General features: G+C 35.9%; 4 protein-coding genes and 1 non-coding gene across 6 annotated transcripts; 1 reads left to right on the top strand and 4 right to left on the bottom strand.

Moving 5' to 3' along the window:
- Positions 1 to 287: 287 nt before the first annotated feature.
- LOC111803311 (ribonucleoside-diphosphate reductase large subunit) lies at positions 288 to 5,988 on the bottom strand. 2 transcript variants are annotated; one of them, XM_023687651.2, is made up of 18 exons: positions 5,737 to 5,987; positions 4,773 to 5,059; positions 4,380 to 4,441; positions 4,178 to 4,265; positions 3,535 to 3,798; positions 3,160 to 3,400; positions 3,006 to 3,082; positions 2,733 to 2,903; positions 2,535 to 2,627; positions 2,301 to 2,450; positions 2,114 to 2,200; positions 1,737 to 1,901; positions 1,534 to 1,653; positions 1,245 to 1,447; positions 1,014 to 1,163; positions 782 to 929; positions 496 to 579; positions 288 to 420 (listed from the first exon to the last, which is right to left on the bottom strand). In XM_023687651.2, the coding sequence occupies exons 2-18, from the start codon at positions 4,998 to 5,000 to the stop codon at positions 328 to 330; spliced, it is 2,424 nt and encodes an 807-aa protein (XP_023543419.1). In that variant the 5' UTR covers positions 5,001 to 5,059; positions 5,737 to 5,987; the 3' UTR covers positions 288 to 327. The 2 variants fall into 2 exon arrangements, with proteins under 2 accessions (XP_023543419.1, XP_086983716.1); XM_087127590.1 differs by having other exon boundaries at positions 1,014 to 1,447; positions 5,737 to 5,988.
- Positions 5,989 to 8,362: 2,374 nt separating this feature from the next.
- LOC111803312 (CBL-interacting protein kinase 18) lies at positions 8,363 to 9,888 on the bottom strand. The gene has a single exon (XM_087127591.1). The coding sequence runs from the start codon at positions 9,886 to 9,888 to the stop codon at positions 8,461 to 8,463; it is 1,428 nt and encodes a 475-aa protein (XP_086983717.1). The 3' UTR covers positions 8,363 to 8,460.
- Positions 9,847 to 17,037, bottom strand: LOC111803313 (uncharacterized). Its single transcript, XR_015422653.1, has 10 exons — positions 16,879 to 17,037; positions 16,369 to 16,462; positions 15,469 to 15,665; positions 15,101 to 15,294; positions 14,149 to 14,208; positions 13,005 to 13,224; positions 12,416 to 12,521; positions 12,051 to 12,270; positions 11,128 to 11,456; positions 9,847 to 10,195 (listed from the first exon to the last, which is right to left on the bottom strand). It is a non-coding gene; the product is annotated as an uncharacterized LOC111803313 (transcript).
- Positions 17,038 to 17,842: 805 nt separating this feature from the next.
- On the bottom strand, positions 17,843 to 21,761 carry LOC111803840 (WEB family protein At2g38370). Its single transcript, XM_023688430.2, has 3 exons — positions 21,490 to 21,761; positions 21,180 to 21,406; positions 17,843 to 19,617 (listed from the first exon to the last, which is right to left on the bottom strand). The coding sequence occupies exons 2-3, from the start codon at positions 21,366 to 21,368 to the stop codon at positions 18,115 to 18,117; spliced, it is 1,692 nt and encodes a 563-aa protein (XP_023544198.2). The 5' UTR covers positions 21,369 to 21,406; positions 21,490 to 21,761; the 3' UTR covers positions 17,843 to 18,114.
- A 3,020-nt stretch (positions 21,762 to 24,781) lies between these two features.
- Positions 24,782 to 25,574, top strand: LOC111803843 (uncharacterized). Its single transcript, XM_087127592.1, has one exon. It carries the CDS (start codon positions 24,873 to 24,875, stop codon positions 25,380 to 25,382), a length of 510 nt encoding a protein of 169 aa, XP_086983718.1. The 5' UTR covers positions 24,782 to 24,872; the 3' UTR covers positions 25,383 to 25,574.
- Positions 25,575 to 27,431: the final 1,857 nt, after the last annotated feature.

Here is a 27,431-nt window from a genome sequence, read left to right as displayed (position 1 = left end):
ATGATTGGCATGGTGCACGACAATTGACTGCGTAGGTTCAAATCTTGCTATTGACGATGGTGTATTAAATTATTAGATTTTATCACTTTAGTTCTTTAGTAAATTTGATGTTATTGACGAAATTAATGTATATTTTAAACAATTGAATTATATATTATAGTAGAGGCTAAACCATTGATTCGAACTTGTATACAAGACTACAAGCAAAATACAAGGATGTCTTAGCATCAACAAACCCAGAAAATACCTTCTTTTTTTGTATAAAGAAAACTGTACAGAAATGATACCTTGTATTATGGCTAGCTGGTTGAGTTTTCATAGCCATGTCTAACTCCCACAGGCCAAGCACTCTTCACGATTCGTTAAAGAACATACCATCTCTGCCATTTTTGTACTATCATCTTCATTGTTAGTTTTTTCCTGTAAAAATCATCGATGGAGTTTGATTATATGATGAACTTACAGCTAAGCCAGTAGTTTTTATTATACACTTACCTTTAGCATTGAAGTATCGACTGTAAATTTGATGGCATCGGCCGCAGCTCGGGATCGAAGATAGTACATTCCTGTTTTTAAGCCCTTCATATAGCAAAAACAAAAAACGGAGTCAAAATTGCATTCCCAGTTGAAGGAGAGAATTGTTAGGAATCACGATCTCTACAATTGTTTGATATTGTCCACTTTGAACGTAAGCTCTCGTGATTTTCCTTTGGGCTTTCCCAAAATATCTCATACCAATGAAGATGTATTCCTTACTTATAAACCCATGAAAATAATGTACCTTTGACCACGCATAAAAGTGCAAGGAAGTAAGTTTTCCAAAATTTGGTTGGTCCATGTGAATATTAAGGCTCTGACTCTGGTCGATGTAGCATCCTCGATCGATGGCCATATCTACTAATGTCTTCTGCTTGATCTCCCAGACAGTTCTGAGTTCAATATATTAAGAACAAATCAGGACATATCAACATCAAGGGCAAGAAAAGGGGAAATGTAAGGAAAACTCATATTACTTGTAAATAGCTCTTAGATCATCAGGGATTTCTGGAATGTTCTGAACAGAACCATTCTCATAGATGATCTTATTCTTCAGTACAGGAGACCATAAATCCATCTCTGTTAAGTCATGCAGGAGATGCTTGTTCACAACAACAAATTCACCACTGGAGGATGGAAAGAAAGATTTCAGAATACATATATATACTATTACAACAGGCTCTAGAAGTTCAAACTGAAATGCAGACCTTAGAACTCTGCGGCTGTAGATGTTAGAAGTGTATGGTTCAAAGCACTCGTTGTTTCCAAGAATCTGGCTGGTAGAAGCAGTTGGCATTGGAGCCACAAGAAGTGAATTTCTAACCCCATTATTCGCTATCTGTTCTCTCAGAGCATCCCAATCCCATCGCTTTGAAGGAGTTACTCCCCACATGTCAGGCTGGAGAATTCCCTGAGAACAAATAAGTGAATCAGAAGACCAGGTGTTGGTGAATGATTGAAAGGTAATATAGATCAGAACAATTTCAGATTACATACCTTACTAATAGGACTGCCAGCATACGTTTCATAGGGGCCCTCCACTGCAGCAATCTCACATGACGCTTTAAGAGCATGGTAGTATATGGACTCAAATATATCTTTGTTAAATTGTTGGGCCTGCCATTTGTTACAATATGGACAACTTTAGCTTGAATGTACGAGCTAAGAACAGAAGGTAAAGCTAAAAAAGCCTGAATTACCTCGGGTGAATCAAACGGCATTCCCAGTAAAATGAAAGTATCTGCAAGACCTTGAACCCCAATACCAATGGGTCTGTGTCTTAGATTTGACCTTCTGGCAGTTTCAACAGGATAGTAATTGACATCTATTATCTTGTTCAGATTTGTTGTCACTTGAGCAGTTATCTAATTAGAGAAAGAATAAATAAATGAGATCCATATTGGTTGGGGAAGAGAACGAAGTATTCTTTACAAGGGTATGGAAACCTCTCCCCTAGCAGACGCGGTTTAAAAACCTCGAGGGGAAGTTCGAAAGGGAAAGCCCAAAGAAGACAATATCTACTAGCAATGGGCGTGAGCCGTTACGTAAAACTATAATCATGAGTAAGAAATAATACCTCGGCTAATTTGTCAAAATCAAAGTATCGATTCTTGGAATCTCTACTACCAATAAGTTTAGATGGGTGAGACTCGATTGGAACACCCTGCAGTTAAAAATCGTATAATGCAAATTAAGCTAATGAATCCCAATAACAGAAGGCAAAGTTATGCTGCAGAAAAGAACAGGTGTTTGGTATAGCCCACCTTCTCTCTGACAAAACGAGGTAGAGCAATTGAGGAAAGATTACACACAGCTGTCTCTGTTGGGCTTGAATATTCAATAATCTCTGTACATAAATTAGAGGATTTAATGGTCCCAAGATTCTGTTGGTTGCTTTTCCTGTTACAAGTATCCTAGAGATTGCGAGAAAAAGCAAGTACAATAAGTTACACAACAAACAAGTTTGAAAGCTACAACAAAGCACGGCGGTTTAATACCTTGAATAGCATGTAAGGGGTTCCAGTTTCAATCTGAGATTTTAAGATTTCAAACCAAAGATTCTGTGCCTTGACAACCTTCCTGGCTTTTCCCTACAAATAACACAAAATCATAATCAAGACAAGAGAGTATCCAATGTTTCGAGCAGAAAAAAGTTGGTTTCAAAATCAACTCCATGAAAATTAAAATGTATTTACCTGCTGCTCATATCCAATGTATAGCTTCTCAAATTCCTCACCCCAACAATCAGCCAAACCTGGGGCCTCATTCGGACAAAATAATGACCATTCTCCATTAGTTTGGACTCTTTTCATGAACAGATCAGGAACCCAAAGTGCAAAAAAAAGATCTCGAGCACGATGCTCCTCCTATGTGAAAAAACAGTTGCAAACATTTAGCACTTACATTTAGAATGAATGGAATACAATGTAGCACAATTTCCAGTAAATAAATCAGCAAATAGTAATTACTTTTCCATGATTTTTCCTAAGATCCAAAAACTCAAATATATCAGCATGCCATGGCTCTAAGTATACAGCAAAAGCACCTGCAAGTGGCAGTTATAATGTGAGAAACGCAAATATTGATCATAGAAAACTTAGAGGGATCCAATAAGCACATTACCTTTCCTCTTGCCTCCTCCTTGATCAACATATCGAGCAGTATCATTGAAAACCCGCAACATAGGCACAATCCCATTAGATGTCCCATTTGTTCCACGAATATAACTGCCCATGGCACGAATATTGTGGATGGAAACACCAATGCCACCAGCTGATTTGCTAATGACAGCGCACTCTTTTAAGGTATCATATATACCTTCAATACTATCATCCTTCATGCATATGAGGAAACAGCTGCTAAGCTGTCATGCAACGAGCAAACCCATGAAAATCAAGCCAAGTTTTCAAATTATTAAAAGAAAAAGATAAAAACAACAACAACTACTACTATAATCAACATTATTTAGAAATAGATATCAACTAACTCATAACTTACTTGAGGCCTTGGTGTTCCAGAGTTAAAAAGAGTGGGAGAAGCATGAGTGAACCAACGTTGAGACATAGTGTGGTAAGTTTTAATAGCAGATTCAATATCATCCTTGTGAATACCAACAGCAACCCTCATTAACATGTGTTGAGGCCTCTCCACAACCTTGTCCTGAACCTTCAAGAGGTATGACCTTTCCAAAGTTTTGAAACCAAAGAAATCATAATCGAAGTCACGCTCATATACAATCTCACTATCCAAACGAGCAGCATTCTGGAAAAGAGCAACAAAAGAAAGAGAGTTCCATTAAACAAGCAGTATGGGGCAGATTAAGCACTCACCTGACAGAAATACAAAAGCTCAAGTGCACACATTTGCAACTTAAAATTTGATCAACAAAAAATCACCAGCAACGTACAAAATCAAGATAATACAAACTAGAACAGCTGTCCTTCCCACCATTAAAGAAGCCCCTCGTAACATTTTCTTATTTTGTACAAAAGTCAAACCTCTTACAAGGATCAAATGAATCAAATAAGACAAAAGAGAAAAAAAAAAGTTCTTGACCAATCAATACATCCACACAAGAATTTCATTATAAAACTATTAATCATCAAAGGAAAATAATATTCAAGAAAGAATAAAAGATCACCTTCATGATTACTACATAAACATCATCAGCTATGAGAGAAGCCCTTTGTCCTGATCTTTCACTGACATGGTTGTACATGTCTCTGATACTGAACACCATTACAATTCAAAAATTAGTTCAAGTCAATTATAGAGTAATAAACAATTTTAATTCCATACTGAAATGCATCATCAAGACTGGCATGAGCATATGCCAAACTTACGTCTCTGAGAATAACTTTTTCGTGTTCTTGTGCAGATTTGAAACAGCAATTCTTGCAGCCAACTGGGTTGAACAAACAAGGAAAACATTAGCAAATCAAGACGCATTCCCTTGCCTCCATTTATCAGTTACTTATAATCATGAAGAAATTATTATCCCATAAAAGAAGGCCAGTTATGTAATAAGTATGTAGAACCACAGATGTACAAGACCCAAAAGATATCATAAACAAATTGAGAAACAGAAAGTAAAATTAATTCAAAACGTGGAAAAATTCACAGATGGGGATAAAAACGAACGGAAGAAACCAAAGGGTTAGTTGGAAAAACTAAGATCATACAAAACAAGAAGACCCCAGATAGCAAAATAGATGAAGATACAAATGAGAACTCACGGAAGCATAGTCAGGATGATTGGTGGTCATAGCAGCGGCGGTTTCGGCGGCCAATTCATCAAGCTGGCTAGTGGTGACGCCCTTGTAAACACCGGCACAGACTTTTTGGGAAACCAGAACCGGGTCACAGTGGTCGACGCTAAGGCCATAACTAAGTTTCTTCAAACGGGCAACAATCTTGTCAAAATGCACCGCTTCCTGACACCCATCTCTCTTCACAACATACATCTTTACAAGAAGAACCTAACTAAGGAATTTTGTCGAAGAGGTCTTATGCAGAGACAGGGCTGAGAGAAAAATCAAGTTATATAGGAAGATTAAACAACAATGCAGAAAATGCACTGATTTATTACAAACGATTTCTAAGATAAATTATCAAATACTAAAAAAACATCTTTGGAAGTCCAACGCCAGAATGCCAAAGCAAATCTATCACTTAGACTTACAAAAAACAAATTCAAATAGATTTTAAAAAAATACATTTTTCGAATAGACTAGAACAATACTTCAAATAAAACAAGACTTCCAAGTGGACTGAACAAAGCTTTCAATACATTCAATAAAACAAAATTTTGAATCCACAAAACAATTCATCGAATCAAAACATTCGAACTTCTAAATAATTTTAATACATGACAAAACTAAAACATAGTTACTTTCCTATTTTAGGATAATTGTTATTTAAATATCTCAACTGAATGACAAATGAAATCATCTAGTCTTTCAGCAAATCTCTCTCATTTTACTTATTTTTTAAATTTTCCTTGATTTTTTCGTGGACGTTTTCCTCCCAATTGCCAGAAGTCAACATCCATATTGAGAGCATATTTAAACCAAATTTTATGATTTGGAAATGATGTAGAAACTACTCGATCAAAAACCTAGAATCCTCAATCCAAAATCCACTTCCATGAATAAATAAGAACTTCGTAGAACAATATTTAGAGGTTAGAACTCAACTCACCGTTCACGTTTGTGGCTGTTGTGAGGAGGAAGACGACGCTTGCAGGTCGTGGTTGAGTGCGACAAAATCGCAGTTAGATAGCCATTCAAAGAAGACGCCAGTGCATAGATTCGAAAGAGAGTGAGAGAGAGAAGGCGCTGAAGTTCGCCGGAGAAAGAAATGAAGAGTGAAGGGCGGAAGGGGATCGAGGGGTGTAAGGAAGAAGATGAAAGGTTAGGGCTTTGTTTTTATTTATAGTTAAGAATGAAGATTTGGAGGTTGGCGGGAGTATTTGAAGTTTGGGGAGGGGCGGTGGTGGCCCACCACTTCTCCATTTATTTTTAATCCTTTTAAATTTTCACCTCTCAATTCTTATTATTTTATTTTCAAGTGTGTTGTCACAAAACAAATGATATTTTAATTTTAATCAACATTTTTTTTTTTTTGTAACTTACTAGAGTAAGTTGATATTTAAAAACTTAATAAAGTATTTATGTCATTAAATTTGGCTTCACAGTCTTCCCGCAATCATATGACCCTCCCAAACTTTAAAGATTGAGTTGGATTGAATTTTTTAAAAAATCAAAATTTTGGGTCAGTTTGTGGGTTGACTTTTTTTTTTGTCAACTCGATGAACTTAAAAAAAAGGGTCCTAATCCAACCCTATCATTAGATTCACTCGACAAACCGACAAAGCATGCATTTCTTTCCTTTCTTGCTTGGCCAAAATGTGTTAAACAGAACCTTCTGTCATTTGGTCTGCTGTGAGATGTGTTAAACAGAACCTTCTGTCATTTGGTCTGCTGTGAGATGTGTTAAACAGAACCTTCTGTCATTTGGTCTGCTGTGAGATGTGTTAAACAGAACCTTTTGTCCTTCAGTCTGCTGTGAGATTCAAACCGACAAAGCATGCATTTCTTTCCTTTCTTGCTTGGCCAAAATGTGTTAAACAGAACCTTCTGTCATTTGGTCTGCTGTGAGATGTGTTAAACAGAACCTTCTGTCATTTGGTCTGCTGTGAGATGTGTTAAACAGAACCTTTTGTCCTTCAGTCTGCTGTGAGATTCAAACCGACAAAGCATGCATTTCTTTCCTTTCTTGCTTGGCCAAAATGTGTTAAACAGAACCTTCTGTCATTTGGTCTGCTGTGAGATGTGTTAAACAGAACCTTTTGTCCTTCGGTCGAGATTCAACCTACAAACAGACAAAGCATTTCTTTCCTTTTCTACTTGGCCAAGATGTGTTAAACAGAACCTTCGGTCCTTCAGTCCTTCAGTCTGCGCTTTGACTTTTTCTTTTTTCAAAACTCAAGCTTCTTGCAAATCCCAATAAGCGGGTAACTAAGGTCTACCCGTTTTGGAAAGCCTCACTTGTTCAAAAAAGATCAGAACCGATTCAATCAATTGAAATCAATGCGAGTGTTAAGAAAATTAAGAATAACTTTTACCTTTAGAGATTATTACAAAAATTCATAATATTTAACGTTAGTGATGCATTTGTGACTTGTAACTATTAGATATTTAAGCTTTATAAGATTTGTATCTATTTGATATTTAAGTTTTATAATATTTTAATTATTAAATGTAACCTACAAAGGATAAGTAAATTTTTTTTAAATAATAAAAACAAAAACCTGACAAGTCCACCTAACCCAACTGAAAAAATAGAGAGTTTTTTTTTTAAATAATGAAAACAAAAACATGACAAGTCCACCCAACCAAAAAAAAAAAAAAAAAAAGAGTTGAATTAGATTGAGTTATGAATTATATTCGTACTATTTGAGTCACTAGCCCAACTCGTATACACCTCTAAATAGTTCAAATGTTGGTCTAAGAAAGTGAAAACCATGATGAAACATAAGGTAAAAAACATAACTATTATCAATATCGTTGATATATAGAATATAGTTTTGAATGGAATTGAATTATATTAAAGTTGGTGTTTGAATCTCGTGGATTTTTTACGATAATCAAATCGCGTGACATACGATGGTCCCATGGGTTAAGAACTTCCAATATTTAGATTGCGAATATATATTATGTCAGTCAAGCTATACCAACATATTTGAGAAATTGTGTGGTTTGCCCAAAATAGTGGCATGTGGGTATGCACATGATGAAGTAATTATTTATGCAGTCAGTAATCAATATATGCTAAAAAAGCCTTTTACGGCTGTAGTCAATATATGCTAAAAAAGCCTTTTACGGCTGTGAATAGAATTGATAGCCAAACACAAACGTTTCCCCCTCCCACATCGGCTAATTTAGGAAATGATTATGGATTTATAAGTGAGGAATACTAACTCTATTGGTGTGAGGCCTTTTGGGGAAGTCCAAAGCAAAGCCACGAGAGCTTATGCTCAAAGTGGACAATATCATACCATTGTGGAGAGTTCTGTTCGTCTAACAATGATATGGACCCTATGGTTTTACTCTTGTGAATAGTGATCAAATAGTGATCATTCTCCCAGTCATAGTCAATTCAAAAATGTGGAGAAAGTAACTTATCATACAATTGTGAAGAGTCGTATTCGTCTAACAATGATATGGACCCTATGGTTTTACTTTTGTGAACAGTGATCATTCTACCGGTCGTAGTCAATTGAATGTGGAGAAAGTAACTTATCAATAAGCCTTGAGACATAATATCAACAAACAAATAAGCATTCATTACAAAATGTTATGCTACAAGCTTCCGATATGTAATAACATATAAAAGATAGGGCGGAGTATAGTACCTCATACTCTAAGGAGAAGCCTCCAACAGTCCCGCGTTATATAATTGATCGGTACCAGACTGTTGTTGCGCTTCTTCTCGACATTGTTGTTCTGCTTGTGGTAGCTGTCTATGTTGCTGCTCGCCTTGCCAGGTCCAGACAATGTCCTTCAGGGCGGGTCTTATATCGTCTTTCATTAACTTATGATATTCCAGAGTATCTCCGTTTGACTTCTTCATTTCGACAATATGGAATGATGGGGTGACCTCGAAAATCTCTGCATCAATACATACAGCTCCTTTTCGACCTTCCTTGCACCCTTCGATCTTCAGTACGCCTTTGTCTTTCTTCTTGATTTTCAATTTCAGGCACTTTGCAATGTCTTGCAGTTTAGAGATGATGGTGGAAGCCGACTTGTTCGATGTGAATCTTTCTTCTTTCTTTTGATTAGTCTCCTCGAACAATCCTGACAAATCGAAACCTGACGACAAGGAGATTATGTCGAACGCGTTCATATTCAATGGCTTTCCCACTTCTTGCTTCAGCTCTCTGACAGAATCCCTGTCCTCAGTCATAGACACGAAAATTGTATCGACATCCAAAGGAGCAACTTCTTTCACGTCTTCGGTATTAATTTTTGGTTTCACACTCTCCCTCCTTAACCAAGAACTTCCCATTATTTTGGCAATAGTAATCCTGGTATTTGGGTTAGGATCCAAAATCTTTGACAACAGCTTGCGCACCTCTGGAGCAAACCAGTTGGGGAATTTAAATTCTCCTTTCCCAATCTTCTTATACATCTCCATTAGATTAGAATCATGGAATGGGAGATAACCAGCCAATAGAACGAATAAAATCACTCCACATGACCAAATATCAGCTTTGCATCCATCATAACCTCTCCTGTTAATGACTTCTGGAGCAACATAAGCAGGGGTTCCACAGGTAGTATGGAGCAATCCATCTTGGCGTTTAGATTCGGCAAGAGCACTCAACCCAAAATCAGAAACCTTCAAGTTACCATGTTCATCCAACAGTAAGTTTTCCGGTTTCAAATCTCGATGGCATATTCCTCTACTGTGGCAATAATCGACAGCACTGATCAGCTGCCAAAAATATTTCCGTGCAACAGCTTCTTTAAGCTTTCCTTTGGATACCTTGTTGAATAGCTCACCCCCTTTGACATATTCCATGACAAAGTAAATTTTAGTTTTGGTTGCCATAACCTCATATAGCTCAACTACGTTGGGATGCTTAACTAATCTCATGACAGAGATCTCCCTCTTGATCTGATCGATCATCCCAACCTTCAAGATCTTCTCCTTGTCGATAACTTTAATAGCCACACTCACACCAGTTTTAATGTCCCTAGCATGGTAAACCTTGGCAAAGGTTCCCTGCCCCAGAAGCCTTCCTAATTCATAACGTTGCATCAAGATAGCCCCTTTGTTCTCCATGACAAACGTACTTAACTAAAAAAAAATAGTAACAGCTACTGCCACTGGACAGAATAATCAGTCAAGTAATATTTAAACATAAACTCAACCATCTTTATCATCCCTGTGCTTGATTACAGGTTCTCTTGCATTGAAAGCTGCCGTGGCCATTTGGCATCCCGAGCTGTAAGGTTGACGAATTAAATAACCAATTTCATGAAGCACGTAACAAGGCATCCACGATGGTTGAATAACCTCATCAACCTCAGAGAAGAAAGCCTCGACTTGCATACACATGTTTCAGCATTCCCAGGTGACTTTAATCAAACTGCTGAAAATGAAGCAAGTCAGATAGAATTCCTCTTTAAGGCTGAAATTAAAATTGAGAATCACAGACGTTTATCTAACATTCTTATGAATTATATTTAAATACCTATTTGACATTGATATAACTGAATAAAAGCCCAAGGTAATCATATAGAAAACATGGAATATGAATATATGAATCATCCAATTCCATAAAATACAGTCAATACATCTGAAGAATAGATAACAGCTTCCCAGGTTTGAATAAATGTCAGATAAAAGGTTTCTATTCTAACTCATAAGAGTCATTTATAAATCTCGCGGTCTGAAATACAAATCAAACAGCGAAGCCAACTAGCAATCGCAACACGATCCAGCACAAAATTTAGTCATTGGATGCAAGCAGAGGAAAATATTAACCTAGAGAATTCTCGTCTTGCAAGAACAAGGTTACACAGTCACATATTTCTTCCTCCAATTAATGATGGAAAATATTGGACAGATAAATAAATTTAAACCCAAATTAGCACGTACCATCAGTGATGCGCACAAATCGAGAGAACAAACAAGCGGTGGAATGAAATTCGATAACAGAAAAGAGGAAAGACATACAAGACATACAAGAACAAGAAAAAACGAGTCGATTCATATCTTCACCATCACATACCACAAATCCGAGTGAAACGGAAGAATTTCTCTATCGAATATAATATCAAAGCCGTAATGGTCAATACACAGTGACTTGAACAAATCACGAAATTCATATCCTCTCATTCTCCGAAACCAAACAGAATCGAACATAAAAAAGAAACAGAAGCTTTGATTCACAACCTCATCATCACAAATCGAAAATCAGAGCTCAGTGCCTAATAACTAAATGAACAAAGAGAAAATCGACACCAAAATAAATCTAATTACAGCGTAAAAAAATGAACAAGAATTCCATTCGCTTACCAAGAAATCGAAGAGGAATCGAGAAGAATCTGATGAAATTAGCTGCAAAACAGCTAGAAGATTGAGAATGTACGCAATGGAGCTTCAGCGAAATCTCGAAAACCCGAACCCTGAACGCAACCACAAATTGGATTTGGCCGCTCGCTCTCTCTCCATTTTAAGAACGGTGGTCCTCCGGAAGATACCAAAACCGTCGAATATCTTATCAAATTTACTGAAAGGCCCTCTAATGTTCACCAAATTACAGATTCTGCCATTTCCTTCATTATTTGAATTCTGTGGCGGTGATGACGTTTAAATCTTTACATGGAAATAATTAATACATATTTCTGTACTTCCAACGGAAAAATTAAGAAAAATTATTATTTTGTCTGAAATAATTATAGAAACAAATACTAATTAATCAAATTTTATTTTTACATTTAAAAATAATAATTTAAAGTATGTCTAGAGAATTCAAATTCTTTCTAAAAAATCTTAATAAAGAATTGAAAATTCTCAAAATTTGTGATAATAAATAAAAGTTATATATTTATAATTCATAAAATCATTTTTGTACAGCCATACAAATTTATTTTTTTAAATAATTTTGAAAAATATAAGATATAAGTACTTTTTATTTAACAGCTAACATAATTATCAAATTGTGAAAATAATTTAATATATAAGATTAATTAAATATTATTAAAATAGAAACAAAAATTATCAATTTAAACATAATTCAATTAATGAAGCTAGTAAGTTTTTTTTTTTTTTTAAGATTAAATTTATAATTTATTGAGTAATATTTTAATTTATTGTTATAATAATTGAAAAATTATATGGGTTTAACAACATTAAATATTAATTAATAACAAAAATTAGAGCTTAAAATGAGAGACAAAATACTTGGCAAAGAAGATACGAGACTGTGGGGTACGTACTTGATTGGCTGTGACCTAACTCCCTGACCCGCACCAATCACGGAACGACAAGTAGGACAGTGATGCATCCAAGCTCCAAGTCGGACTGCCCACCGCATCGCCGTCGCATTCGGTAACAGCCGCCGCCCCAGTTCCAGCCACACGCGTCACTTTTTTAGTTGTTTACTGGTGGCGTCTTTAGAATGGTCACTTTACTTCAATACCCTCCACGGCAAGTTTTCTAAGAATTGCGTGGCTTATAGAGGTTGATTAAATTATTTATTTATGTAAATATAAATTGAGCCATAAATTTAATCTATTCAACTTTAAAATTAAATTCATCAACTAAAAATAAAATTTTTACATCATTTTAACCTAACACGTACTTTTTATCAATCCATCCGGCTCAGTCGCACCACCCGAGGTGCGAGTCACCCGAGAAGCAAGCTATTACACCGAGCGGCTAAAGATATAGAGAGTTGAGGAGCTAAGCTGTATATAGGATCAAAGAAAGGGTCAGGCTCCCAGTGGAGCAGAGGAGACGGTTAGGATAACGAACTTGAAATGCGGAGCCCGAGCGACCGACAACACGTCTTTAATTATTGCCTTTTTCTCATCATCTCACGTTATTATTTATTCTCATAATCCAAAGTTCAAACGGCTAAATGACAGCAAACCACAAGGGTTAAAAAGCAAGAGAACATCAACTTCCAATTCAAGCAAAGCATCAAAATTCCAGGGCTTAGACAAGACTTTGGAAGTTTCAATACACTTACTCATTCAATCAACAATTCGAACTGAACAGCCACAAACAAAGTAGAATGATTCTTTACTCAATATTGCAACAGCCAACAGCCAATCATACATATCCACATATCAATGTACATGATAACACAGACCATCCATGGGAAAAGATTGTATCATATTAGATTCACAAGAAGACAGAGAGGGGCAAAGAAAAAGTAACTTCCTTACCCGTTTTCGTTCTGACATGACATGTAGATCCCCCCGTTGTGTTTGGTGTGCGAGTTCAAGCGTCGGCAAGCGAAGACACAGTTCCAACAGATGATATGGCCTTGTCACCACCAGCTATGCCCGGACAAGCATGAATTGCTTTGCAAATATCTGTTTGTTCTAGAATTTTCTCCGAGTTGGCTAGGATCAGAGGCCCATATTCAAATACCAGTTTCTTGCACTGCTCAACGATGGAAAATGTCGCAATGTTAGAGTAACATATTGATCATTGATTGACATGCAGTCGGAGTCGATTGTCTCATGTCAATTATTGATGGGTTAAATGATATGGTTCTTTGGGTGATAGTTTGTGTGAGAAATTGTAAGCATGATTGGAAGAGAGAATCACAGTGATAAAGCTAGTTTCTACTAACAATAACCAAATATATACATACATACATACATACATATATATATATATATATAATAATGGAAAGCTGAAGGTAAAGATTTGGGGATATTTAGAAATAATATCAGGAGTCCTATGTTCAAGCCTTCCTCGTGGAAGGCTTAATATGGTCTAATGGTTCTCTAGACTTTGAAAGTAACTAATAGATTAGGAACTTTCAATTTTACATGAAATTTAAAGCTGTTAAAAATGTTATTGAACAATGTATGATCTTTTAATTAATGAATCTATTACACAAATTTGATTTTTGTGTATAATAAAATATTAAACTATTAATTTTGTGTCTAATAGATCGTACCTGAGCAATTAAAAAGCATGTTTGGGCAAAGCCCACCTACCGAGCCTCACTTCAAAGAAGCAAGACGCCTTCACTAAGGCACATGCTTTAGCGCCCTTTTCCAATAATCCTCTTTTCTCTAACTAATATTGTGAGATCCCACATCAGTTGAAAAGGGAAAAGAAGCATTTCTTATTAGGGTGTGGAAACCTCTTCCTAGTAGACGCATTTTAAAACCATGAGGCTGACAACAATACATAGGATACATAAATGTAAAAGAAAGACAGAATGACTTCGGAACTTGAAATTGATAAAGATGGGGAATAGACATAGAGACATGAACCATATTTGCTTTTTACTATTCTCAAACAGAACAACCATAAAATACTGTAAGCATTGACTTCAAAATTTCTCCATACCTCTTTTGCACGTTTCCCCAAAGAGTCGCATATATTCAAAAGCGCCTGGAGTATCTCTACCTGTTACACAGAAAGCAAAGCAGTATGTTTCGAAGATTCAGTACACAAGACATATCCCCCTAGTTCATAGCCAAGAGAATGCAACACGTTCACAAACAAAAAAAAAATTCTAAGAAACTACCATCCTCCAGAGATATATATATATATATATATATATATATATATATGTATGTATGTATGTATATATACATGTGTTTATTAACAACTATAGAACTTTTGGTAAGTTTTGACACTACCATGAATACATATATGTAATTCAATTACCCTTGTGCATATTACCAATCACTATTTTCAAGTTGCAGATTGTCTCCATCTATGTTTTTTCAAACACCATAATAGACTTCCATTGTAAGCATTGTTGGATGAAAGTCCCACGTCGGCTAATTTAGGGAATTATCATAGGTTTATAATCAAGGAATACTATCTCCATTGGGGTGAGGCCTTTCGGGGAAGCCCAAAGCAAAGCCATGAGAGCTTATGCTCAAAGTGGACAATATCATACCATTGTGGAGAGTTGCGTTCATCTAATATGGTATCAGAGTCATGTCCTAAACTTAGACCTGCCAATAGAATCCTCAAATATCAAACAAAAGTATTGTGAGCCTCGAATGCATAGTAAAAAATGACTAAGACTTCAAAAGAAAAAGGAGTCGATTAAGGGGAAATGTACTTTGTTCGAGGGAAGGTGTTGGATGAAAGTCCCACATCGGCTAATTTAGGGAATGATCATGGGTTTATAATCAAGGAATACTATCTCCATTGGGGTGAGGCCTTTTTGGGGAAGCCCAAAGCAAAGCCACGAGAGCTTATGCTCAAAGTGGACAATATCATACCATTGTACAGAGTCGTGTTCATCTAACAAGCATATCTAGCAGAATGTGTAATATCAAACCTGTGTGTCAGGATCTTTCAACTTATCCAATATTTTTGAAATGGTCTGATGACAGAATTCACAGCTATGTTCCTGAATCTGCGAGGAGATTACTGTAACTTGCTCACAGAATCGGACTGGCAGATGCTAGCAGGTTCAATTGAGGAAGCCTCTGAGAAGAAGAGAGGAACATAGCTGTCTACCAGACTGACGCACTGAAAGTTGATTCAAGGATAACATAATATTAATAACAGCAAATTATATTCGTTCTGTCCCTAATAGATACTAATAGAATTGGCTAGAAATCGATAAAGGTTTTCTTCATTTTCAAAAACACACTTATGCAGATTCATGTAATGAAAAGCTGTATGAGTAACGTGCAGTCATACCCCCTCCTTGAACAAACCCACCACAGCACAGGTTTGTCGGAGAATACGAATAATCTCACTCTGGGTCTGGTTTTCTGCAAGATACTCAACTGCCTGACTGACCAAGCTCTCACAAAGTTCACATACCTTCGGCTTGCTGGAAGCTTCAGATAAAGCCTCAACGTCCTTCCCTTGCTTCAGGTAGCTTAACTCAGAATCTGAAAAGGCAGAAATGGTAACTACTCTGGCGATAAAATATCATTCGAAACAGCATATTGAATGCGTTTTCAAAATGAAAATCATCTTCACACGATGCTTATATTTGTTGGAATTCTAAAAGACGAGTACTCGTAAAAGGACTGGAAATCAGGATACATAACCAGAACCATTGAATTATACATCATTTAGTCTCTAGAGTTTAGACTATCTTATAATTCTGTTCCAAAGCTTTTAGAAGTTTCAACTTCATCCTTTATATATTAGTTTTTTCAATCACAGATTTGCCATCACATTAAAATTTATGGAGAAAATGATATAGCATAAAATAGATTTTGTTCATTGAGTTGGAAATTCTCCATTTCTTAAATTTAAATTGATGAAATAGACAGATCCACCAAATTAAACAAAAGCTTACTCACTTCTTGTGATTTGACCCATAGTAAGTAACTCTCCCCACCCAGAAATGACTTCTTGTTGTTACATAAATTTTCAATCCATTAAACTTCATGGCAAAATATCCTTAATTTTCCATATAACACAACAATTTTCATCAGGGACGATGAGGACTTGACACGATGAAATCGAGGTTGCAATAAGATCAGAGCCGAAATTGAAACATGTCCTTTGCCAATTCTAAGCAACAACCAGAAACATTGATCAAATTGCCATCTGGTAGTGAAAAAGTAAGCAAAAAGGAATTACCAAATGATTCGAGGTTTCTAGCATCACAATCCCAAGCAGCACCCACCACAAGAAGGAAAACAATTCCAAACCTCAAATCCATAGCGCCTAATTCCTGTAAAGAAAACGAAAAAAATGAACCGATGGTGATTTTACGGTCAACGTTTCTTAATTCATTTAAGGATTTCAATCCAACAAAACATTGAATCTACTGTCGAACAGTGACAATGAAATTAAAAGACATTGCATACAGACGCCAATGAAATAAGGACAAATTACAAATAGAACAAGCGACAGAGGGTTATAAAAGCCATGCGCCGATCATATGCAGGGGCTAAAATTAAGAGAAGCAGTGAAAGGGCGGGGAGAAGAAAAAAACCCCCAAGAAAACGAAGAAAAAGATATCGATTCTCTGAAATTTGAACCACCGATGATCGTAAAATCTTCTTCTGCACACGATTTCTCAGCGCGCAGGATAAAGAATTGTCGATTACCAATAGAATATAAATCAGATTGCAGAGAAATACATACCTCGCTTAGACAGCCAGGCTCTGCTTCCCTGTTCAGAGGCGCCCGAAAGAGACGATAGAATTGATTCCTCTAATGTTGGGTTGAAGCTCGGAGCATTCTATTCAATATGGCTCTTTGCAATTCCTAATTTATAGTTTCAGATTGTATCCAGTTTTTAGAATCTAAAAGTCATCCATCTTTTTTTTTTTTTTGAAGAAGAATATTATATTACAAATAATTTTAACTATGAAAATTATTTAACGTTGTTGTTGTGTTGTTTTTTTGGCTTTTTCTCAGGAGCTTTCCTTCAAGATTTTAAGAGAGGTTTCCACTTCAAGATTTTAAGAGAGGTTTCCACACCCTTATAATGAACGTTTCGTATCCCTCTCCAATTGATGTCGGCTCTTCCGAGCTTCCCCTCAAGGTTTTAAAATGCATTTCCCTCTCTAAAAGAGGTTTCCACACCCTTACAATGAACGTTTCGTATCCCTCTCCAATTGATGTCGGCTCTTTCGAGCTTCCCCTCAAAGTTTTAAAATGCATTTGATAGGGAGAGGTTTCCACACTATTATAACCAATGTTTCGTTTCCTTCTTCAACCGTTGTAGGATCTCATAATTCACCCTCCTTCAACCGATGTAGGATCTCACAATTCACCCTCCTTCAGGGCCTAGCGTACTATCTGGTACTCGTTCTTCTTTCCAATCGATATGGGATGTCACAATACACTCCCCCCCTTCGGAACTCAGCGTCCTGGCACACAGCCCAATGTCTGGCTCTGATACCATTTGTAACAGCTCAAGCCCACTGCTAACAGATATTGTCATTTTTCGGCTTTCTCTTCTGAACTTCCGCTCAAAATTTTAAAATGCATATGTTAAGAAAAGACTTCCACACCTTGATAATAAATGTTTCATTCTTCTCTTCAACCAATATAGGATCTCACATGAATTGGACAAATATGTATCCCTTCAACAAAGCTGAAATGGCAAGAACTCTAAAGCTGAAATGGCAAGAACTCTAAAAACTGCATTTCAGCTGTGATCTTTGCACTGAGGTAATAACAATCCTTAAGGATCAAGTACAAGATATAACAACACATACAAAATATATAAGGCACAGCCATCTACAAACTATCCAAAATATAAACAACATCCTAAAGTAAGACCTAACAAGGGGAGAGAAGATACAAGAGAAAGTACTCAGAGACCAGCTATGGATGATGATCTTTTGATCAAACTTAGACTAAACTAGCTGGTTACTTCTTAACAACTGCAGCTTTCTTCTTCCTTTTACTCCGTTTCGCCAACAGCAGAGTAAACCGAGCGAATCCCGACTTCTTTCGTTTTCCAAATGTCTGCTTCTCGCTATTTTCAGCCTTCTTTAAGGAGGAAACATCACCACTTTGTTTGCTGAGCATCTGACCAAGTGACATCTTTCTCTTAACTGAGCTTTTCTCAGGGAGAGTTGGCGTTTCGAATTCGTCGGGAGGTAGTAGCTTCCTGCTTAGTATCTGTCCTATCGAAAGAGTTGGCTTCAAGACAGGCGTTGGTTCATCACTGACCATGCTCACTTCATTCACATCAAGTATCCTAGAATCTCTTTTAAAGTGAGAAGGACAAGCATTCTTAAACTTGGTAGAGCTTTGAACCGTACGCCGTTTCTGACCGTGCTCTGACCTCCATTTGCGAAGCGCTTCTTCGACTGCTAGCTTTCCCTGATTTGCATCATCCACCCTGCTCATAGCGGCTTCCAATACCCTTTTACTCGTTTCGAGTTCTTCAGAAGCTTTCTCTGCCTGATTCAAGATGTCCATTTTTGATGTGTTAGCAGCTTCAACTAGTTGCATCATGTCTGTAACTCTCTTTCTGCATTGTTCCTTAGCTTCACAAGCTTTAAGAGTAAGAGTAGAATATTCCTCCGACGAAAGAGTTACGCTTTCGTCTCCACGAGTTAGTGAAAAATCACTCGATGGATTTCCGTGCTTTGTCAAGATTATGATATCAGAGAGAGCAACAGCTTCTGCTGCTCTAGCAGCTTCCTTCATTTTCCTGGCTGCAACCAACTTGACTTGAGCTGTTTTTAGCATGGCCTTGTTCTGTTCAATCTCAAATTCTGTTCTTGAAACTTCTAGTGTGGCTACTTCCCTCATTTTCTTAAACTTTTCGGCCTCGGAACATAATTCTTGCAGCTCCTTTGAATTCTCTAGAGGGTTATCTGGAAACCCTTTTGCCTCAGCATCTTTTAGCACTTGTAACTTCAGTTTTGTTTGGTTTAGCTCTTCCTCAAGGGCAGATATATTAGACAAATTCTGAGCTAACCTCTCTCGAGTTTTCTCGAGTCCAGTTCTTTCTTTCTCTAATTTCTTGTTAAAATATTCAACAGAAGCTCGAATATCAGCAATTTCACCAGTCGTCCTAGTAAGATTTAGCTTGGCCTGTTCTAGTTCCATAAGAATTAAACCAGGTGCTGGAGGGGATATTTGCACATTCTGACCTTGACCGTCGGGCCCGACGTTTTCGTTAACTGCTTCTTTAGCAGCAGTTACATTCATATCACCTCTCGTCGCTTCCCGAGTCGCACTAACTTCAAATGCTTCTTTCTGCAGCTTCTGTTTCAAATCTTCCACAATCTTCTTGGTCGCTTCGAGTTCTTTTAAGACTTCCAGGGTCTCCCTTTCCTTGACAATCAATTCACTCTCCATGTTCTTTGCCTGCTTCTCCAGTATTGTAATGTCAATGTCGACCTCGTCCTTATCATGCTAATGATGAAGAAGAAAAAAGAAGACATACCAGATTGATTAGCAAACAAGTCATGGTACAGTTAATTCTAAATTAGTAAGAATCAACCCTAGTGTCACAATCGTACTTTTCTTAGCTGCGAACTTTTACGATTGTGCGTCACTCACTCCCAATACTGAGTTAGTCAAGTCAATTTGGGATCGTGTCGCCTACAGAAGGGCAACATATGCTCAAGCCTCTAACCCCTTTTTGAGAAGAAGGTTTTAGAAAACGGGGCAGAGAAATTTGCAAAAGGGGAGAGGCCCCTTTTGGAGGAGAAGGTTTTAGAAAACGGGGTAGAGAAATTTTCGAAAGGGGAGTTTGAAAACAAGGTTGAAAGAAAGATTGAAAGCAACATTATATAACTACAAGCAAAAGGGAAACACAATGGCTTGAATAGCATATAACTTTCAGGGTAAGGAGAATTTGAAAACTAGACGCATCCCCCTATAGTACATTTTGAGGCAATTCAGGTCTGGCAGGCCTAGGTGTGATATCGTCAAATCGTCATACAAAATCTAGGTAGGAGGAGTTGACGACGGGTCACATCCCCCTATATTACATTCTGGGGTATTTCATATCTACCTGTCGTAGACATGATTTTGCCGAAACATCAAAAATTTAGAAAATACATCATGAAAGCAGTGAAGGAAAGAAATAAAGTGATACAAGGCAAGGGTCTTGGCATGCAATGGGCATGCGATCATGGGCAACACGCCTTAGACAAGTATCACCATGACATCCGGCAACATAAACTTAAGAGAAACAATAGAGGGATTAAGAAGCCTAGGTTTTCAAACCTAGTTTAGGGAATCCTAAGGAAAATCATGTAAGGGAGTAGATTTAGGAAGTGCAGAAACTTATAGGTTTGTTCAACTAACTCAAGGCTCGACAAATGCCCGAGACAAACATGGGTTGGGTTTCTTAAGCCAATATGAAACTCAACCAAGCCCAAACTCTCAGCTCAAACACCCATAAGAGTGTCTGTTTGGCATCTTAGGCTTGAAAATGTTAACACTTGGAGGGTTCTGAAAACTTAGTGTGATGAAACCTATGCTTTGAGTCTAAGTTGAGGCAGCATAGGCTTAAGAAAACCATGTCAGAGGTGAATTTGGGGGTGAGAAAGTATTGAAACTCATCGATTTATCCAATAGACTCCAAGCTTGACAAACCCGAGGAACAAACATGAGTTCATCTTTTAAAGCTAAACCCAATCAACCAATTCTGAACCCTCTAGTTTCATAGCTGAAATTGAAATTGGAAACAAAAACTTGAAATGAGGCCTCTAGTTTCATCCTATCTACAAACAGGCCAAAAAACATATAAATAGCTCGAATCAATACCTACAGGACACAACAAAAATAAACCAACAACAAAAAAACAAGAAAAGTCACTATACATAACAATGCCAAAATTTGCAGAGATATTTCTAACACGAGCTCTTGATCGAAATTGTCTATTTAACAAGAGTTCATAGAATCCCAAAATAAACGACATCATTTTCCCTAAACAAAATCTAAATTCAGAGGTGGAAGGAAGAAACCTCATGTTCGGATGGCTGGCTGTGACTGTGGCTGTGACTGTGACCTTGACTGTGAGAGGGTTTCCAAAAGCCGCTTCCACCAAACCTACTGACCGCCTCTTTCACCGATTCGAACGGCGCCGAAGTATCAATCTCCGCCCTAACCCCGCCGTCATTCTCCATATCGCCGCCGCTACCGGTTTTCCCCATTCCGCTTCCCGAACACAAGAATCTCACTGCTCTCAAATCTGCACCCCGGGATGAAACTCTGAATAGAGTTTTTCTGCTGCTACTGCTACAAAACTACCTACATTCTAGAAACGGAGAATACCTTGGGAAGGCAAGATGATGCAGCATTGAAAGCAGAGCTCCAAACTCTTGGTTTATGGTGAAATGAAGAGGAATAAATGGAGGGAAGGAAGAAGGAATGGCGTCTGGTTTGATTCTTGAAGAAGAGGGAAGGCAGAGAGAAAAGCATACGAAGCAGGTACAGAGAAGAAAGTACGGTGCAGTGTGTACAGTCCTTTTGCAGAGCGAGACGAGAGAGACGGAAAACGAAATGGTCGACCTCTCTCTCTCTCTCTCACCCTTCTTTTCTTTACAATTTTGCTGTTTTTCTTTTCCTTTTTCCAATTAGTTCCATTCTCACGTGATTGAAAATCTACCGACTACCACCGTTCGATGGTTGGATCTGATATTATTTGTACCACCGTTCGATGGTTGGATCTGATATTATTTGTACCACCGTTCGATGGTTGGATCTGATATTATTTGTAACAGTCTAGTGTCTCGTGACTAAACCTGATACTGGAGAAGGTCCCGCCTTATTCCCATTGGTGCCTCGCACGGTCTAGTAAATGGACCAAATATCATTTTGTTGAAGTGTTTGTACCTGATACGTTGAAGGTCTCTCCCTACTTTGATCAATGTCTTACCCTGTCCGGTGACTGAACGTGATATCATTTGTAACAACTCAACATCATGTAACTGGACCTAATACAGAAAAATGCCCCCAGGCTTGTGAATGTACTTCATATCACTTGTAACAACTATGGCATATGGTGACTGTACCTAATATTGGAGCAAGTACTGCTCTATTCCAACTAGTGACTCGCACTGTCTGGTAACTGGACCTGGTATCGTATGTAACAGCTCAACATCTAGTAATTTGATCTAGCAGAGAAGGTCCCGCTTCTACTCTGATTAGTGTCTCGCACCGTCTGGTGATTGGACTTAATACCATTTGTTAGAGAGCCCAACATCTAGTGACCGGACTTGATACCATTTCTAACATCTCAAGTCTCACGATTTTTTAAACACGCTTATTAAGAAGAGATTTACACACCTTTATGTTTTGTTAATAAGTATAATTTTCAACTAAAAAACAAATAAATTACGCAACAATCACCATAAGTTTATTTATATATATATATATATTTGATATGAACCAAGAGACATCAATCATACAATATACTTAAATGAAGATGTGAAGAAAAGATTGTCAAAATTATCAAAAGATGTTTCAAATCATGCAGGAATAATGAAGTTTGATTGTTATAAATTTTGGGTGGGTTACAATTTAGAGTAATTTAGAGTTATTGTATTTTAAGATTTTTTATTTACTTTAGATTACATTTACATAATGGTTGATTAGTGCCAAAGTATGAATATTACAACTCTTGGAATGCCTTTAATAGTTTCATTTTTTAGGCTACGTAAAGCCATGTATGTTGTATTTGTAAGTAGACTAGAAGCATTTGTGCTTTTCTTTGGGCAATGGCTAAGTTTCTTTGCAATTCTATGTAATTTAGGTTGCATGTAGAATCATTCAAGCTCGACATAATCAATCTTGCTTGTGGATTGTGGAGTGATTCGAATCTCAAGCAAGTGTTCTTGCGTTGAGATATTTGATCAACAAGAATCATTTAAGCTAGACATGATCGATCTTACTTGTGGAGTGATTCGAATCTCAAACAATGTTCTTGCCTTGAGATATTCGATCAACAAGGTAATCCGAATCTTATTCCCCTTGTATCGATTCATTTATTTATTTTTGTTAATTACATATTTACTCTCTAAATTTTCATTTTTTTTAATTCACATACATAAATTTAAAATTTATATCCGATAAATCAAATAATTGTTTATGAGGAGCCTATTTACCATAGAATTAAAAATTAAAAAATTTATTAAATATACATTAATGGCCATAATGACGCAATCAGAGCCCAAAAGAGTTGCAATCTACATAGAATTTGGGCTGGCCCAATACAAAGCAAGCATTGAAATGGAAGTTAGTGGGCCTTTAGTTAATAAAACGTGTCGGCCCAATTTAAAAAGATAAGGTTGATTCCCAAAGATCTTGTCGGGTTTTTTCTTCAAAATTTCAAACATTCCCATAATTCATAATGCGACCGTTACGAATATCATCAACAAATTATTTGGTCACAATAAATTATCAGTTAAATATTATTTTTAAAAGTTAAATATAACTAATAAACCAAATAGTAATAATAATAATTTTTCTTTATTATTATTAATTATTTTTTATTATTTGTTTTATGTCAAAACTCTTATAAATAATTTTTAACTATTTGTAAGGTAAATAGATGTTTTAATAATGAAGTAACAACTTGAACGTGCTAATAGGTAATATAATCGTGTTAATATTTTAATAATGAAGCGCTATACGGAGTTCGTCTAGATTATTCTAACTACGAGAACTATTGAACGTAGATATATTGTTTTCGGTCAGATTTTGCACGGTTATGAATTAGTTATGAATTATTTAAATAAAAATCAAATTTAAGCGTTGAAATAGATATGATATTGTTTAATATCGATAATAATTTTAAAGTTGGTAGAGTTTTTTAATCCTTCAACTAATTCATATAAAAATTATATATATTCTTTACCTACTTTTCAACTACAAAACTAAAAATGTCACCATATTTCAAATATTATTATTGATCTTGGTCAATCAATTAAAAAATTATTAAGTCACTCATGAAATATAAATTATTATTTTAAATTCTGATAATTCCATATAATTATTGAATTATATTATTTATTTATTTAGCTGTGTAATCGTGATCTAAATTCAATTATAAGATTAATTATATGAATATAATTATAAATTATGGTTTTGGATTAATTTAGATAATTCTTACTAAATAAGTCGATAATAATAAATAGAGACGATAAAAAAAATTACTCAAATTTATGAAAATGTGATAAATTAATTTTTGTATCGGAATAAATATTTTCTATTTTTTACTATAATAACAAAATAATAATAAAACGCCTTCAAACTAAAAAAAACTTTCGAATAACGCTATATTTTATAAGCACTTTGAAAACATTAATAATTTATTTATTTATTTATTATTATTATTATTATTTAAAATTTGAAATTTATATTTTTAATTTAATTTATTTTCCAAATGTTAATTAATGAATTTGATCATTTTAGATATATAAAATGAAATAATAATAATAATAATAAAAAAGTGTTTTAATTTTTTGTAATTTGAATTATTTATATAAATAAAAAAGAAGAAAGAAAAAGGGGCTTTTTGTAGGTGGGGACCACAGGGGGTGTAGAGAGGCACATATATACAGAGTTGAGGGGACCCTAAACAATGGCCTCCCTCAACAGAACACGCAGAGATCAGATCGCAAATTCAGAGATTCCGTTTCAGAAAACTTACAATTATGCTCTGTGAAACCTCCGATTATCCTCCAAAATCGCTTCAATTCAAGAACAACGACAAATTCTTCTCCAAGCTTCTCACCAGAGAAAGTTCCAGAGCCAATCACTCTTCTAGAATCTACTATGGCGGATTGGCCGGTGCTGTTCCTTTCGTTTGGGAGTCTCAGCCAGGTACGCCTCTTCACCGATTTTCCGATGATCTAACTCCTCCTCTCACTCCTCCTCCTTCTTACTTTTCTCATTCTCTTCAAAAACCGCCAAAAAACCGCTCCAAATCGCTCTCTCTTTTCCATATCTTCTTCAATCACAAGAGGAAACTCGATCTGTTGACGCCGCCGGTTTCCAAATCGGCGTCATTGCCGTCTTCCGGATCGACGTTCGATTCGGCCGTCGGTGCGAAGTTCGCCGGACGCCGTTCGGCGCGGCGGTTTGCGCTTGGAGTCTCGCGTTCGAAGGAGGGAGAGGATGCGGCGGCCTCCGGCTCAGTGCTTTGTTTCGGAATCGGTAGATGAGCGGCGGCGAGATTGACCATCTTCATTAATTCTGAATCTGAATCGGAATCGGAATCGGAATCGGAATCTTAATCGGAGTAAATCTTTAGAATAATTGTTATGTTCATTTGGTGTATGGTATCGATAAGGCCAAAGGGATTGGTTGAAAATTTGTAAAAATAATAATAATAATAATAATAAAGTTTTATCTAATCATCCTTTTTAAGACTAATTATTTTTTATTAGAAATATTTTTTCCCTTGTAAATCTTTTTTACTTTTACTTTTACCATTTTTTTAGAAATTTAATTTTACCATGGATAAAACTTACCTGTGAGTGGGAGATTCTTTCCGAGTGAAAAAAAAAAAACTAAATTGTATAAAATATCATTAAACAGTTTAAAAAATTGACTTAATTTTTAAAAAATACTATTAATATGGAAATAATTAGAAGTTTTTTAAAAAAATATTCTTTAAACTTTAAATTTTCATTAATATTTAAAAAAAATTAAAATAAAAATATATATTTTGCTACATTAATATTTTTAACCTCGAATAAAAAGTTTTAAAAAATAATTATCATTAATATAATCTAAATTCTAAATTCTTTTCACTCTACATTTTTTTATTTAATATATCAATTGTTCTTGCGTCGCCTACGACCAATCGACGTATGCTCGAGCCTCTGGCCCTGGTTCAAGAATAAAGTTTTAGAAAACGGAGGCAAAGAGATTTCGAAAGAGAGTTTTGAAAGCAAGATTTGAGAAATTGGAAACGGTGTTATATTGAAATGTAAGCAAAATGGTAACAATAACAACTTACTGCATATAACTCTCGGGTAGGAAGAAGTTGACAACTAATCATATTCTCCTATAGTACATTTTGGGGCATTTTAGCCCTTGCAGGTGTAGACACGATTTTGGTGAACGGTAATACACCCTCATACTGACACAATATGGAATGGTAAAGACCTATCTAGGATGAAAGCATGTAAAAAGGGTTTGGAACGGGCATGCAACCATGGACAACACGTCGTGGACAAGTAAGACCAGGATATGTATCATGTGGCCATGGACAACACGTCGTGGACAAAGTAAGACCAGGATATGTATCATGTGGCCATTGACAACACGCCTTGGACATGCATGACTGTGACATCCTCCCCCACTCAATTGGTTGACGTCCCTGTCAACCGACCCGAACAACCAAGACTAGAACATCTGTCATGCGGCCATAAGTAACATGCTTTGGACAAGCATGATCGTTGAATTATATTCATTTTAACGATAAAAATTACAATTTAATAACAAAATAAATTATATATATTCTTAAAATAATATGATAGAAAAATTATAAAATAAGGAAAGGCTAAAGCTTAGAATTTGAGTGAAGCAAAACAAAAGCAAACTAAAAATAAGTAAAATAAATAAATAAGAAAATAAAAACCCAAGAGCAAAAAAGTGGCACCAAAGCTACTCAAACCACTAACTATTTATTTTATTTTATTCAATATTTTCTCGACAATAAATTAAAATAATATTCATATTGACGTACGACTTCTTTCACTCAAATCATAGTTGTTGTGTAATAGCGAAGTATATTATCTCATTTGATCCGTTATATATTGTCGTCAGCCTCATATTTTGAAAACGCGTCTACTGAAGAGAAATTTTCATATTCTTATAAAATATGTTCGTTTCCCTCTTCAACCAACACAGGACCCACATGTCGTTTATTTAAGATTTAAATTTACTATTTTTAGAGATGCAATAATAATTAGATTCATACAAAGATTCTTCCTACAAATTTGATGTAAATCCAAGAAAATAGGTATATGTTGCCATCAACATATTTAATTACAAATTGATCCTTTCTAAATTTTCAATATTCAATATTTCAATTAAATACTATTTATGTGAATATGGTAGAAAATTTTAATTTTCGTACTCCAACATATTTGGAAATAAATTAATAACTTAAAGCTTACAAACTGATTTTAGACTCCATGTGCTTTCAAATTTAAAATTTTAATTGGTGTACTTTCAATATATTTTAAAATAATTTCTACAAA

The sequence above is a fragment of the Cucurbita pepo genome, chromosome 10 (assembly GCF_057944985.1).
Source record: "Cucurbita pepo subsp. pepo isolate OVF chromosome 10, ASM5794498v1, whole genome shotgun sequence".
NCBI lineage: Eukaryota > Viridiplantae > Streptophyta > Magnoliopsida > Cucurbitales > Cucurbitaceae > Cucurbita > Cucurbita pepo.
The sequence above is the reverse complement of the archived record's forward strand: the minus strand, read 5'-3'. Positions and strand labels throughout refer to the sequence as shown.

Bases quoted from the DNA above. Each gene is read 5' to 3' on its own strand.
- LOC111803311 (XM_087127590.1), bottom strand. From the start codon at position 5,000: ATGTATGTTGTGAAGAGAGATGGGTGTCAGGAAGCGGTGCATTTTGAC. The intron at 3,799-4,177 runs GTGATCTTTTAT...GCTCTTTTCCAG, and splicing joins TTTATGTAGTAATCATGAAG to AATGCTGCTCGTTTGGATAG. The intron at 930-1,013 runs GTAATATGAGTT...TATTGAACTCAG, and splicing joins GATCTAAGAGCTATTTACAA to AACTGTCTGGGAGATCAAGC.
- LOC111803312 (XM_087127591.1), bottom strand. From the start codon at position 9,888: ATGGAGAACAAAGGGGCTATCTTGATGCAACGTTATGAATTAGGAAGG.
- LOC111803840 (XM_023688430.2), bottom strand. From the start codon at position 21,368: ATGGGGAAAACCGGTAGCGGCGGCGATATGGAGAATGACGGCGGGGTT. The intron at 19,618-21,179 runs GTTTCTTCCTTC...CTTCATCATTAG, and splicing joins GCCAGCCATCCGAACATGAG to CATGATAAGGACGAGGTCGA.
- LOC111803843 (XM_087127592.1), top strand. From the start codon at position 24,873: ATGCTCTGTGAAACCTCCGATTATCCTCCAAAATCGCTTCAATTCAAG.